Here is a 15,556-nt window from a genome sequence, read left to right as displayed (position 1 = left end):
TGTTTTTTAAACTTTAATACATCTACTTTATTTATTTTTTAAAAGATTTTATTTATTTATTGAGAGAGAGAGCACAAGCCGGGGGAGAGGCAAAGAAAGGGAGAAGCAGGCTCTCTGCCAAGCAAGGAGCCTGACGTGGGGCTCCATCCCAGGACCTCAGGCTCATGACCTGAACCGAAGGCAGATCCTTAACTGACTGAGCCACCTCAAACAAAGGGTTTTGCCCAGGCCATAATCAGATTCCCTGATTGCCTCTAAGATGTCTTTTTACAGTTAGCTCATTTAAATCCAGATTCAAACATGATCTACAAATTGTATTTGTCTTCTCTCTTGAGTCTTAATCTAAAGCAGTCTCCTCTTAATTTTTTAAGGCCTTGTGTGACCCCAAGGATAATGAAGGATGTACCTCCCTCCTTTCCCCACCCAATTCCTAATATATCTAACAGTTTGGGTACTCTTATATTCTGATTTAATTTTTAATTTGAAAGCACTTACTTTTAAAACTCCTTATTTAGGGGCGCCTGGGTGGCTCAGTGGGTTGAAGCCTCTGCCTTCGGCTCGGGTCATGGTCTCGGGGTCCTGGGATCGAGCCCCACATCGGGCTCTCTCGTCAGTGGGGGACCTGCTTCCCCCTCTGTCTCTGCCTGCCTCTCTGCCTACTTGTGATCGCTCTCTCTGTCAGATAAATAAATAAAAAATCTTTAAAAAAAAAAACAACTCCTTATTTACATCGTGGTAAAAAGTCCCATATAACATAATATTTGCCATCTCAAACATTTTTAAGTTTGCAGCTCAGTGGTATTAGTTATAGTCACATTATTGTTCAGCAGATCCCAGGAATTTATCATCTGGCAAAACTAAAACTCTGTACCCATTAAACAGTAACTCCACATTCTCTCTTTCCCCAGCCCTGTGACTATAATTCTAGCACCCTTTTTTCTGTTAAGGTTTTGTGTGATTATGCAAATAATACTGGAAGAAACTGTGCCAGTTGTCCTGTGGGATGTCCCCATTCTAAATCTGTCTGCTTCCTGTGGTGTCCTTAAGCTTATTCCTCTCTGTATTTTCTGTAAATGGAAGTTAGTGTATTAGAGACTTGGATTCATCTTCAACTTCCTTGGCAAGAATACCTTTTAGGTAGATTTGTGTGCTTTGCCAGCATGATCTGGAGTTGGCTTTTCCTAGTGGCCCAGCCTTTTAAAGTCATTCTCCAAGTCACTGCACCAGTGAGAGGCAATGAGGTTTCAAAGTGTTTGCCATCTCTGGGTTATACATAGGCCACCTGCTTTAGTTCCTTCTGCATTACCTCTTCCGGATTCCTCTACATTCCTCCATCACTCCAGTCTGCTCCTCAGACACTTGAATTAAGAGGTGGTGGGAACTCCTTGAGGAGCCTGGGTGTGGGCCATTTGTTGAGAATTCTGGGCCAGGGCTTCAGACTGCTTGGGGAGCCTTAACTAGAGGAAATCAAGGAGCATGACTTGACCAATTTTGTTCTGATGTTTCTTTCATGCCAAAACTGGAATCGGTGACAATATGGGATAGTTGACTCTGCCTGTCACCCCCGAACTATTTGAACATGTGGAAGACGTACAAACCACTGCCTCTGTGTTTTACACACTTGACCTTCCAAGACGCTACATACCTCAGCCTGTTATTTTGGCTTTAAGCTTGCTGCTAGCCTGTGGGCTCCCAAGGATAATGCTTTGCTGCTTCCCTGCTTTTCCCACCCAGTTCCTAACCTCTGACAGGGCACTGCTCTTTCATTCAGGTTAATTTTTTTTTTAAATTTAGAAATACTCATGTTTTAAATATTTTTTTGTGATTATGCAAGTAATATATATTCTTTGAAGATTAGAAAATGACAGGTTTTTCTTTGACTATTTGTATTTCTGTCTCCCAGATACACTTGCTGCTAAAATTGTCCCGATATTTTTCCTATGCATAGATCTATATAGATTTTTATATAAAAATATTTTTATGAAATAGAATTTTACCATTGGCACTGTTTTGAAGGGTGTAATTTTATTCTAATATATCATGAATATCTTTTCATATCCATATTTATGCCCCTAACTTTTGTTTTACAGGACTGCCTAGTACTTGGTTACATAGATGTGGCCTGATTTATTTTCTAGCACTAGTCTTCTAAAGTTGTAAACTGACGTTGGATTTATCTTTTATGTGTACATTATTGCTATCATTACACTTCCCTGCTACCTCTTAGGCCTTAGCATTTCCCTTGTCAATTCACTCTAACATCTTTGCATATGGCCGTGTTTCCTAAGAGGAAATTCCCAGCAGTAGAATTTCTGGGCCAAGAAGTATGTATATCTAAAAGATTTTAGAAACCTTCCTGGCCGCATCCCAGCAAAGTCCAAAAGTTTTGATTTTTTTTTTCCTCTAAACTATTCAGCTCTCTCCCACTTTTCTCCTTGAAGAATTTGTTCTATGAACCCATCTAATAACAGGACTGAAGGCAGACCTAGAAAGAGTCACGGGCAAAGTTTGTTAGAACCCTAATTCTAACATAGTTTTATAGGGTTTACTTCTCTCACTAAGCAAATAATAGTAAGCATATTAGGAAAATTTTGGAGCGTGAAGAAGGCTAATATATTTCCTAATAGTCCCAGAATCTCAACATGTACAAGCCCAGGGATGTGGTTATGTTTACAGGTAGAAGAGCTCTTGGCAGAGAAGGGAGAGTGTGGGCTTCTGAGCCACCCTTCTTGGAACCTGATTGGTTAAACTTTGTTTCCTCTGGATACGGGAGAGCAGTGCTTCCTCCGAACTGTCCGAAGGCCTGGAGCTCATCTGCATAGAAGAGCCTAACAGTGTCTGGTACAGAGTAGGCCGTCTGTTACCCGGAGCTGCTAGGATAGAATATTTTGTTTCCATGTATTTTTCATTTACTTTTCAGACTTCCTTAGTGATAGCAAACTATAGAATTGTAAACCAGGTTGTTTCATACTTTAGTATTCTCTGTACAATTAAGTTTTTCTGTGTGTAACCGCTTCTCATATATATGTTGCAGATTTGAAGTTCTCTTTTTCTCATTTCATAATCACATTCTTAAATGACTAGTTATAAAAAGGTTTGATTAACAGAGCATAAAGCGTTGTATTTTTAGTTTTTTTTAGGATGGATTTCCAAAAAGTGGTATTATTAGATGAGATGTGGTATAAATATTTTTATGGCTTTTGAAACATCCTGATAAATTGCCTTCTGGAGGGGCCATGCCTTTTGTAGCAAAGGGAGGTCCAGCGGTGTGAAACAGGTGACAAACCGTCCTCCCTCCTGAGTCACAACAAGTGTCGCTGCTCAGTTATATTCTGTGGGTCTGCTGCACTGGAAGAATCTTCCACAACATGGCACTCCGGGCAGACAAAACAAACTGCAAAGTTTGTGCATGCGAAGAAATGTCTTTGCCATGCCTGATATAAATAAGCATGTGAACAACTTTACCAGCAATGGGTGGGTAACTCACTTAAAACAAACCAACAAAAAAGTTTGCCTAATTGATAAACCAAAAAAGTGATTCTTTGCTTACTAATGGATTTTCCACATATGCTTTTAAATTTCTTTGTGAACAATAAAGATACTTTGCCTTTTTAGCTTCATGTCTTCATGTCTTTTCTTGTTGATTTGCCTGAAATCATGTTCTTTTTAAAAAAATTTTTTTAATTTAAATTCAATTTAGTTAATATATAGTACATTGTTAGTTTCAGGCAGAATTTAGTGATTCATCGGTTGCATGTAACACTCAGTGCTCATTCCATCAAATGCCTCCTTAATGCCTGTCCCCCCAGCTACGCCAGCCCCTGACGCACTTCCCCTCCAGCAACCTGTTTCTTTCCTATGGTTAGGAGTCTCTTATAGTTTGCCTCCCTCTCTATGTTTATCTTAATTTTTCCTTCCCTTCCCCTTTGTCATCTTTTTGTTTCTTAAATTCCACAGGAGCGAAATCTTATGGTATGTGTCTTTCTCTGGCAGACTTGTTTCACTTAGCATAATACCCTCTGGTTTTATCTATGTTGTTTCAAGTGGCAAGAGTTCATTCTTTTTGATGGCTGAGCAACATTCCACTGTATATATACACCACAGCTTCTTTATCCATTACCTATGGATGGACATCTGGGCTCTTCCTTTAGTTTTTAAAGTAGGCACTTCTGATGGCTGAATGTTTTTCATTTTAAAGTAATACTTGGCTCATTAAAGAAAACTCCTATTTTTAGAAAGATAAAACTCTATTCCTTTTGCCCCCACAATGTCCCATATACCATGAACACCATTTTCTTATAATTTAAAAATAATTACTAGATTCATGAAAGTGGCTGTCTCTGGGGAGTAGTGGGGAAAGGTCTAGTTTTCACAGTACCTCTGCCTTTTCACTTTTCTACCCATGTGACTGTATCACTTACTACAACATGCTTAGTTTTCACAGAGCTGTGATCACTCTGTGTGTGCAACAGTGCAGATCCTATCCCCCGCCCGTCTGAGCCCTGCGCCCTGCTGTCTCACTTCCTTGTCCGTTGGCACCTCATTAGCAGCTGCGCCACAGCTTTCCACGTGGGGCCCTCCTCTGCCGTTTGAATGTTTGACTTACTTCTGATTTCTCATAGTTGTAAATGATATTGCAGTGAACAATGTGGTGCTTAAATGTTTTTCCAGATTTAGGATTCTTTCCCTCAGGTTTTGCCAAAGGTGAATCAGTGGGTCGGGATGGGAATGATCATTGTAAGGTTCTCAGTACATACGTCCAGGCTCCCTTGAAAACATTATACCAGTTTGCACTGCTGCCTCTAACGTGATAGTGTATTTTCCACACATCCTGTTGGCATTATGTATTAACAGCATTTTTCTCATTTGTTGATTTAATAGGGGAAAGGGCATCTAATTTTAAATGCATTTATTTCGTTCTTAAGGAGGTTGAACATTTCCCTCTAAGTTTGTTAAGCAATTATATTTTTCCCGTCTTTGCATGATCTTTGTGGCTTTAATACCTTTCTATCAATTTAAATAATCTCTTTATCTAATAAATATTTTTATACAGTTCAGTCCTGTGTTCCAAGACTACAAAATCTAAACTTCTCTAAACAGTGTTTAATTATTTTATTTTCAAATCTGTTTTAACTACTCTTGAATTGACTTTGACATATTGTGTGAAGTAATCAAAATTACCCATTCTTAATTGCTCCAACCTCAATTATTAGCAAATGACTCATAGTCATAATACATTATTGTATAGTGTAGGATCTATTATCTGGACCATCTACACTGTTTCATTGACTTGTTGCCCTATTTTATTTTTGATCTATGTTCTTCTTAATTTTTATAGCCTTATATTTGGGTTTTCTATCATACCTTTAAAAAGTCTATTTTTATATATGCATATTGGTATGAAAAATACATAACTGTATTCTTCTGGATGAAAATTTATGTTTATCAATTTAAAAGTCTTGATGAATTTATAAGTACATGAATTCGTAAGTACACTAGAGGAAAAAAAATTGTTACCTTTTAATCTTAGCCTCCTGGAACATACTGTCCATTCAATCGCAGTTTATAGTTCTCATCACGTACAAGTTTTCCTTAGTCATTCCTACATACTGTACAAGTTTTCCTTAGTCATTCCTACATACTGTTGCAGTGGGGGTTTCCTTGTGTGTGGTTTTTCTTTTTTGTTAGGGTTCTCATTTAAAAAAGCCAGTGTCCCAGGAATGGAGTCACTTCAGTGTTGCCCCGCTGCATGCACCCCAGCCAACCAAACCAGAGTTCCACAAGCAGTTGGAGGCCACAGATGCTCCTGAAATGTTGATGTAAGCCGAGACCCTTTCTCCAGGAAATCCGAGAAGGCTAGCAGTGTGTGTGTGTGTGTGTGTGTGTGTATGTGTATGTGTACCCACACACATACTTATGAATATGACCTCAGTGTGTCAGCCATGCTGCCACATTAGCTTCAAATCTCTCCTCCTGCTCATACTTCCAGTTGGGAAGCTCTGGGTTCAGTGCTGATGCCCGGGCCATCAGGTCTCCTACAGGTGGGATCTTGAAGGAGGAAAGACGTGGAGGAGCCACTGCCTGGCACGTGGCCCACTTCAGCCTCTCAGGTAAAATGTTAGGCTTGGAATAAAGAGAAGGGAGCTGGGCTGCGAGAATCAACCCGATGAGGCGTATGTGAGGGAACCAGGTGGGCAGGATGGGGGAAGTCATGAAGAGGAAGGAGGATAATCCTCCGCAAAGCACCTTTGTCACATGATCTTTGATTTTTCAAGAGATGCTGGAATGCTCGGTTTTTATGTGATATCTCCCAATATTTTAATCAAAGCAACTAATTAAAAAAATCCACTCAGGACCATAAAACACTTGTGGGCTATGTCTGGTCCATCGGTCCTATTTTGAGGCATCTGAATCACTATGGGCCAGATCTGCTGACTAGGTAGGGATTTAGAATGGATAGACTGGGAGGGGCAGTCATTTGCCCAAGAGCACACAGGCAGAAACTGGTGGTATCATAACTGACTCCAGGTAAGGCCTAAGTGAGTCCCAAGCCATGCTATTACCTAGCCCATGGTTTAAAGGCAGTGTTTCTCAGTGTGTGGTCCCTGGAGCTGCAGCATCCTGTTACCTGGTGTGCTAGACTAGTGATGGCCCACAGAGATCAGGTCCTAATCCCTGGAACTTTTCAATGTTGCCTTATTTGGAAAAGGGGGCTTTTCAGATGTGATCAAGGAGTCTGAGATGAAGAGATTATCTGGGTTGGCCCTAAATGCCACTAACATATCCTTATAAGCAAGCAGAATGAGATCTCTCTCTCTCTCACACACACATGCAAGATTTTAAGACTAGAATGATTCAGCCACAAAACAAGAACACCAGCAGCTGAAGAGGCCAGGAAGGACTGTTCCCTAGAGGCTCCAGATTACGGCCCTGCTGACATCTTGTTTTCAGCCACCAGGTTTGTGGCAATTCGTTAAAGCAGTCCCAGGAAGCGAATGTATCTAGGAACATCTTAGAAATTCTGAGGCTCCCTCCCAGACCTGCTGAACAGGAGATTCTGGGAATGGGGCCTAGCACCCTGTTTTAACAAGCCCTCCAAGGAATCTGTTGAAAGCTGAAGTTCCAAAAACACTGGCTTAAGGCAAGGGCTGAGAAAACAGGGACCAGGCATTTTGTGCAAATGTAACACGGGGCCTGCGGCAGAACTGGAGGGGAGTTCGACCTAAAGGCATTCACGCATCTGCGTGAAGTTCTTGACCCCCACAGGCATATGAGCTTTTCAACCTTGTCCCGAACCAGTATTTCTCGAACTTCAGCGTACAATAAAGAAAAAGATAATAAGCAAAACAAGGTGGTATGTATATGTACACAATGGAGTATTATGCCTCCATCAGAAAGGACGAATACCCAACTTTTGTAGCAACATGGACGGGACTGGAAGAGATTATGCTGAGCGAAATAAGTCAAGCAGAGAGAGTCAAGTATCATATGGTTTCACTTATTTGTGGAGCATAACAAATAACATGGAGGACATGGGGAGATGGAGAGGAGAGGGAGTTGAGGGAAACTGGAAGGGGAGATGAACCATGAGAGACTATGGACTCTGAAAAACAACCAGAGGGTTATGAAGGGGCGGCAGGGGGGTGGGGGGGGTGGGAGGTTGAGGAACCAGGTGGTGGGTAATAGGGAGGGCACGTACTGCATGGAGCACTGGGTGTGGTGCAAAAACAATGAACACTGTTATGCTGTAAATAAACAAATAAAAATAAATATAAAAAAAACAAAAAAAAACACAAAAAACAAGGTGGTATGTGCTACGAAGAAAAAGATGGTAAATAGGCAGAGAGAGTGCCAGTGGGGAGGGCTAGTTTTAGACTGGGTGGTCCAGGAAAAGCTTTCTGAAGAGGTGAACTTATGAGAAGGCAGCCAAGGAACATTAGGGAGGAGAGGGTTCTGGGCAGAGGAAACAGCATGAGCAAAGATCCTGAGGTCAGAAAATAGCTTAATGCTCGAGGAACTAAATGTGTCCTGTGTGACTCTGCTTGGAGAGGAATCCTGAAAGCTTGTGCCTGGCTTCCTCCAGACCTCACCCCATGCGCCTCTTGGCTGGTTTTGCTTTCTATCCTTTTGCTATAACTCTTAGCCATAAGTATGACTATATGCACAGTCCTTTGTGTCCTCTTACTGAGGTGTGGTTTTGGGAACCCCTGAGGCATATCCCCATGACTAATATACATGATGTCTCAGACCTCCTGGGGTGAAAGAAACCTGAAGGTTCCATGTGCATAGTATGTTTTATTAAGAACCGCTGGAAGTCATTTGCCACAAAGGGCTTCCTCGCCCTCACTGTATGCATAGGATTTCTCCCTGGTATGGATCCTCTGATGTACTTTAAGGGATGAATCATAACTAAAGGCTTTTAGACATTCCTTACACTCGTGGCGTGTCTTGATGCTGTGGGTCCACTGGTGCTTGGTCAGGGAGGAGCAGTACCTGAAGGTGTCCCCGCACTGCTTACACATGTAGGGACTCTCCCCAGTGTGAGTTCTCTGAGGGAGGCTGAGGGAGGAGCTGTAGCGGAAAGTCTTCTCACAGTCACTGCATTTGTAGGGTTTCTCTCCTGTGTGGGCTTTCCGGTGCTCGATGAGGGAGGACCTGTACCGGAAGGGTTTCCTGCAGTTGGGACACTTATAGGGGTTCTCACCTGTATAGGGGTTCTCTGGTGGAGATTAAGGGATGAGGCCCAGCTAAAGGCCTTTCCACATTCACTGCACCCGTAAGGTTTCTCCCCACTGTGGATCCTCCGTGCTGGCTGAAGAATGACTGATCACTAAAGGCCTTCCCACACTCACTGCACTGATAGGGTTTCTGGCCAGTGTGAATCCTCTGATGGGAGAGGAGGGCCGAGTGTTTGCTGAAGCCTTTCCCACTTTCGTTACAGAGAAATGGCTTCCTGCCACCGTGGGTGATCTGGTGCTCCCGGAGGGAGGAGCTCCGGCCGAAAGCTTCGTCAGTCTGAACACTTGTATGCTTTCTTTCCAGAATGAATTCTTTGATGCTGAGTAAGGTTTGCCGTCTGGCTTAAGGCCCTCGTACACTCACTGCATTCACAGGGTCTCTCCCCTGTGTGGATCCGCCAGTGCTGAGTAAGGAAGGACTTGGAGCTGAAGGCTCTCGCACATTCAGGACATCCATAGCCTTTCTTCTCTGAGCAGCTTCACAGAGGACCAGGACTGGCCTCTCGGAGGGGCTGTTCTCTCTGCAGGCCTTTATGAAGTTCATGTCCCGAAGTCCTTTCTTTGGGGTGACTCTTCAGAAATGTTATGCTTTGAAGGTATCCTGTTGTCAGGCCCAGTGCCCCAGTCTGAAATAAAGTTTTCAAAACTGCAAATTCCTGTAAGAGCACTGAAAATCAGATGGCTACTCCGTTACCCATCGTGACTATCAGTCTTACTTGTCAGCCCGACCACGCTCTAGCCCTCAGCGATCTCAATCAAATAGAAATCCAAGTGTTGGTTAGCATTTTTAAAAAACATTTTATTTATTTATTTGACAGAGAGAGACAGAGAGGGAACACAAGTAAGGGGAGTGGGAGACGGAGAAGCAGGCTCTCTGCCGAGCAGGGAGCCCAATGTGGAGCTCGATCCCAGCACCCTGGGATCATGACCTGAGCCGAAGGCAGATGCCTAATGACTGAGCCACCCAGATGCCCCATGTTGGTTAGCATTTACAATCACTTCAGGAAAAGGAAATTATCTATGATCATGTAGGTGGGCTTCACCCAATCAGTTGAAGGCCGGCAGGGCAAAAACAGGTTTCATAGAGAAGGAAATTTGCCTTAAGACAGCAGCATCAGCTCCTGCTTGTTTCCAGCCTGCTGGGCAGCCCCACACACTGTGTATACACTGCCCCACAAATGTGTGAGTCATTCCTTAAAGTAAATCCCTCAATATATATAGTTTATTGGTTCTGTTTTTCTGGAGAATTCTGAGTGATGTATCAGCTCTCTAACGAGGCTTGACACCTGGAGCCAGGCTGGGTTAAGGGGGAAGCATGCACAGATTTTAAAATCGGGGAAAGCAGAGTTGACCGACAGAGGAAAGAAACATGTCAAAGATGAATCCAGCTCATCTGGGAAGATGAGAACCTGGAAAGGGCAGACCAGGACACTGGGACCTCAGAAGCCCACGTGGGCTGGAGTGAGCCCTCACTACCTCGCAGCCTGGTCTCCGTAGCTGGGGCACATGCACACTCAATTTTAGGCCGTTGCTGTTCTTCAGTGAGTCATGGGACTAAGTCAGGTTCCCTACCTTGGCACCAGTGACATTTTGGGCCAGGCAGTTCTCTTGTGGGGACTGTCCTGGGTATTGCAGGATGGCAGGCAGCATGCCTGGCCACTTCCCCTCTGCACCACAGCGCCCTCTCAGCTGGGATGACCAAAGAGTCTTCAGACACTGCTACAAGTCCCCTCAGGGCAAAACCGCTCCGGGTTGAGACCATGGCTTTAGTAGGTTGTGACTAGAAGTTTTAAACAACGGGACAGAATGGAGTAACTGCATTGTGTATAGTAAGGACAAGTATCACTTCATCCAATTTATTTTTTAATTATTTATTTATTTATTTTTAAAGATTTTATTTATTTATTTGACAGAGAGAGATCACAAGTAGGCAGAGAGGCCGGCAGAGAGAGAGAAAGGAGGAAGCAGGCTCCTTGCCAAGCAGAGAGCCCAATGTGGGGCTCGATCCCAGGACCCTGAGATCATGACCTGAGCAGAAGGCAGAGGCTTAACCCACTGAGCCACCCAGGTGCCCCACTTTATACAATTTTTATTTCATTTATATCTGATGGATATACAGCATGTGCAGTGGGCTGCGATGTAAAATGTACCTTTTACCAGAGTTGTGGGAGAAACAAGTCTGAGGCACACAGACGTGGGGCAGTCCGTTCCATCACAGGGACTGAGCAAGACAGAGGCGGAAAGAACGCAGAGCAGGGTGGAGGCAGAGGCAGAAACAGGCTTTAAACTGGACTGAGATGTCGACAGCACATTCTCTGTGGGCACCCTTCAATGGGATCCCGCTGACCGGGCCCTTGTTGACCCTCCTCTGGGCTCTCCCCCACCCACACACACATCCCAGCCGAACACTGGCATATACTGAGTGTTCAGCAGGAGTCAGCTACCAATAATGGCTAACCCAATTATGGCCAATTAAAAAGCTTGGTCCCCTGGCCTCCAGCTGGCTTAAGAAAGAGAACAGATATGGTTTGATGGCACTAGGGCCTGCAACTTCCGTTAGAACTTCTGGGAAAGAAAGCCTTCTGCCCTGCTGGGACTTGCGTGTCACTGAACCCACTGCTGCCAGAAATGGAAAGGGCCAGCCCAGGAGTGGAACCAAGAGAGGAAGAAACAGAACTGAGAAACACAGAGTGGGAGCCTATAGAGGACCAAAGAGACTAAGGCCAGGAAGTAACACTTGAGCTCCTGGATCCAGCCATGCCTGAAGTCTGAGTTACCCTTAACTCTTCCATTATGTTCATACAGAGAGGTGGACACTTCAGGGGAAGGAGTGTGGGAGGACCCTCAGGGGCACTGAATGGCTGAGCCCAACCCAACACAGTGCTGACATTCCTGATGCCCCTTGGCTTCTATGCAGTGAGATGGGGTCTGAGTTCACTGATAAGTCACTGTCCTTACCCAGTGAGACCAGGTTCCTGTAGTTCTCCAGCATGACGTCCCAGGACACACCTTCTGGCCAGGACTCAGCTGCCCCCACTCTTCCTGGGAGAAGTTTACCACCACATCGTGGAATGCGATTAGCTCCTGGAATGACAAGGCCACAGCATGACTAGCCCTTCACGTGGCCATAGGGAAAGGGGGCCTGGGGTCGGGAGGGGAGTCAAACAAGAAAAGAGTGGGTCGGGCTGGGCTCAGGACTCACCAGAGCGTGGCAGAGGTTGCATGTGGTGGTCCAAGAGCTAGAACCAAGAGCTAGAAGAGCCCACAGACTGCTGAAGTCTGATTCCCGTGGGGCTCTAGAGGGGACCTGCAATGCATTCAGTGTGACAAAGATTTACTGAGGTCAACTACTGCCGGGCACCTTTCTAGGCACTGGGGATACAGACCAAAACCCTGCCCTGCTGAGTCCCACATTCCAGTCAGGCTTAGACAATAAACCAGCCAAACAGCATGTCAGATAGTGCTAAGTGCTACAGAGAAAAACAGGCAGGCAGGGACGAGAGTGATGGGACATTAGGTACCAGCTAGAGTGGTCAGGAGAGACTTTACAGGGCAGTGACTCTGGACAAAGACCCGAGGGAAGTGAAGAGGTCTGTGCTGTGTGGCTATTGGAAGGTGCCAATATTTTACTGGCACTGCCGATAATTTAAAACATGGATATTCGTACAAAAATCCAAATATCAGTCTTAAAAAGCAGGAAGCTTTTACATTGCAAAGCCTGGATTCCTGCAGTGACAACAGGCTGGAGCCTGGTCACAGTCGCCCCTGTAGATGGGCTCAGTTTCGCACTGTGACTCCCCAGCTCTGGGATCTCAAACTCAATTGCCTACGGGGGGCTAGCAAGATAATGGGAATGAATGAAGTAGGCTGCCCGAATGCTTACAGTTTTCTTGAAACGCATGGCCCTTCTTCATCCTGCTTCCGTTTCTCCCTTTCCTGAGGGAAGTAATTCTCTGCTGACACAGGATTCAGTTGCTGGGGACTGCAGCAAACTAGAAATCTTGTATCCAAAGGGAGCGCCCCCACCTCAGCCCAGCTAGCAGTTGTCAGGAACACCGACCTGGTGTTGCTACCTCTGACCCTGCCTGGTGCACTCATGGGTCTCCCGCAGCGCCTACCACCCCTGAATGACCAGGCTGGTGTCTTTGCTGAGTGTCCCCCACATCGTTCCTGGTCTCCACCCAAGCAGAGACCTCGTTAGTCTCAAAAGGACTGCATCCCGGTGCCTACAGGGTGCCCCAAACACGGGAGGCCCGCGGATATCCGCCGACTAACACGGGAAGCACACCCACCGCCACCACTACCGCACTGGGTGCTCCACACCCAACCGGGAGCGACGTCCTGCCTTTCAGAACCCAGTGGCCTCCCAGGGGAGACCAGCGAAGACCGACTTACCTGGGGCCTCGCAGTCACCAGCCCGGGAGCCATGCCCTCCTCTGCAAAGAACCTCTCCTGGTGGGGGCCTGAGATCCGAGCTGGGGGAGGAGGAAAGAGCGGTGAGAGAGGAGGCCCCACTGGGCCGTCACACCAGCCCCTCCTCCGGGACCAAAAGGACCACATCCCTTGTTGGAGCTGGAGGAATGCGTTAAGTGGCACTGTTTCCTGCAGCCCGATCTAAGCTGAGAACTCAAACTCTGGAAACAAGGTACGTGGGCTTGAATCTCACCTATGACCCACTAACTGTATGACCTTGGACAAGTTCCAGGACCTCTCTCTGAGACTCAGTTTCCTTATTTGAGAAATGGGGATAAGAATGGTATCTACCTGTAGGACACGGGGACAGCGTTACTGTGGCGGATGGTATTAGTGCCCCCAGTCCTTCATGCTCCCTGTAGATATACCCTTGGCCATGTGCCTCTGAGGTGACCTGTCACCTTAAGTGTGGTGTCCGTCCCCACCTCTTGACATCAGGTCTGGCCTTGTAACCCGTGTGGACCAGTGGTGGCCCTCATCTGCTCACGCCCTCGCTGTCCCGCTGTTCCTCCAGGATCCCAGGCTCATTCCTGCTTTAGCGCCTCTGTCCTCGCCCCTCCCTCTGCCAACAACCCTTTTCCTCTCACATCTCCTGCAGGTCAGTCTCACCGTGCAGGGCTGAGCCTGGACCTCGTCCTCAGAGGGTGTTTTCTACCACCCAAACTCAGTGAGCCACCCCAGCCCATAGGTCCCTCCGCCCTCCGCCCTCTAGTGTCTCCTCCCGAGCATTTCTCAGTGACCAGCGCTATTTCACGGTGTTCCCGGGAGACTATTTCACGGTGTTCCCCCGGAGAATGCAAGTTCCATCACAAGCCACACCATCCGGGAACAAAATTCCACAGGCATCCCCAAGAAATCTCATGCACAAGGGACAACGACACTTACAGATGAACGCAGCCACGTGGACTCAGCACAGTGTGGCCCCCTGGTTTGGGGACACTTGTTACACTTGCACACAAACACAACCAGACGCACATTGTTCACTTCCTCAGGCAAGTGCCTGGAAGCCGCTCCCACAGGGACATCGGCATGGCACAGGGACACGAACCACAACAGCCATACAAACTCGCCCTCCACGTCAGCCCCTCCCGCACAAAAGCACAGACAGAAGCCAAACTCCATTACCAGAGCCATGAGAGTCACACCAGACTGGGCTCCCCGTCGCTCTAACGCCCCCACTCAGTCACATACGATCCCATAAAATGACAAACTACCATCGACCCTCGTGACACACAGGTCTGCATTTGGTCACATAGACCCTCGGACGAGGACAAACTCACACTCACACACCAGGCCCTTCAACACTCAACAGGCACAGCCAGCCTCAGGCAGCCGCCGACACTCCCAGACAACACCACACACACACCCCTTGAGAGGCGACTTCAGACACTCACGAAATCCCACCTGAACTCTGACAGCAAATCTTCCTCGGCAACGCCCCGCGCTTGCACGTGCACACACGCCTCCGCACACTCCGTTCACCGGCCCCGGAGCTCACCCCAGCAACCCGCAGAGACGCCTCACCACATCAGACGCACCCGGCATGCCCTCGTCACACACACACACTCTCACCGAGTCACGGATCACAAAGTCACACTCAGCAAGGGACACACGCACAGACCTACACTCGCTCCCTCGTCGCGCGGATAACGCGTGCACGCGCACTCCACACCTTGGTTGAGCTGGCGCCCACACGCGGCGCAGCTGCACTCTGGGAGTTGTGTTGCAGAGACCGGCGCGCCAGCGTGCGTCCCCGTGGCGGGGGGGGCTCCATCCTTCCTGGGTTCAACTCTCCTCCTGTGAGAAGGAGGAACCAGCTCCACAGAACGGACACTCTCTGTCTCCCAAGTGAAAGCCCTAGTCTGAGAAACAGGAACTAGCCCCATAGAGCGGATACGCCCTGTCTCCGAAGTGGGGAGTAATACCCCACAAGTGATGAGGCACCCAAAGGCAGTAAGAGGGGAAAGGACGATACTGCCCAAAGAGGTGACTTGGGAGCGTCTCTGCATCTTCCAGGAGATGACATTTGAAGCGCGTTTCAAGCGCGGGCAGCAGCAGCCACGCTCCAGCCCGGCAAGGGCATTCCAGGCTGAAGAAGGAACCCGTGCAAAGGCCCTGAGACAGGATGAAGGTTGATGTGTTTGAAGAACCGAGGTAACGGCCGCATAGCTCGGGGTGAAAGATACAGGGGCGGGTGCAGGGGAGGAGACCGGAGAGCCCCAGGCAGTGGACGGGCACTGAAGGGCCGCAACAGGGGAATGGTGCAGCCCGATTTATGTGTTCACAGGAGCTGCTGGGTGGAGGATGAGTTTGGAAAGCCAAGAGTGAAGGCAGGGAGAGAGGAG

The 15,556-nt window shown here is 47.0% G+C and overlaps 1 protein-coding gene across 1 annotated transcript; it reads right to left on the bottom strand.

Moving 5' to 3' along the window:
- Positions 1-8,315: 8,315 nt before the first annotated feature.
- Positions 8,316-14,756, bottom strand: LOC123930635 (zinc finger protein 135-like). The gene is made up of 4 exons (XM_045986828.1): positions 14,750-14,756; positions 13,134-13,213; positions 8,775-8,886; positions 8,316-8,719 (listed from the first exon to the last, which is right to left on the bottom strand). The coding sequence occupies exons 1-4, from the start codon at positions 14,754-14,756 to the stop codon at positions 8,316-8,318; spliced, it is 603 nt and encodes a 200-aa protein (XP_045842784.1).
- Between the last annotated feature and the right edge of the window lie 800 nt (positions 14,757-15,556).

Source organism: Meles meles, chromosome 19, assembly GCF_922984935.1.
Source record: "Meles meles chromosome 19, mMelMel3.1 paternal haplotype, whole genome shotgun sequence".
NCBI lineage: Eukaryota > Metazoa > Chordata > Mammalia > Carnivora > Mustelidae > Meles > Meles meles.
Note: the sequence above shows the minus strand (reverse complement) of the source record. Positions and strands in the feature narration are given on the sequence as shown.

Excerpts from the sequence above, each read along its gene's own strand:
- LOC123930635 (XM_045986828.1), bottom strand. Across the intron at positions 8,887-13,133 it reads TGGTGACTGCGAGGCCCCAG|AGGATTCACACTGGCCAGAA; the intron begins GTAAGTCGGTCT and ends CTCTCCCATCAG. Across the intron at positions 8,720-8,774 it reads AGTGGGGAGAAACCTTACGG|AGAACCCCTATACAGGTGAG; the intron begins GTGCAGTGAATG and ends AATCTCCACCAG.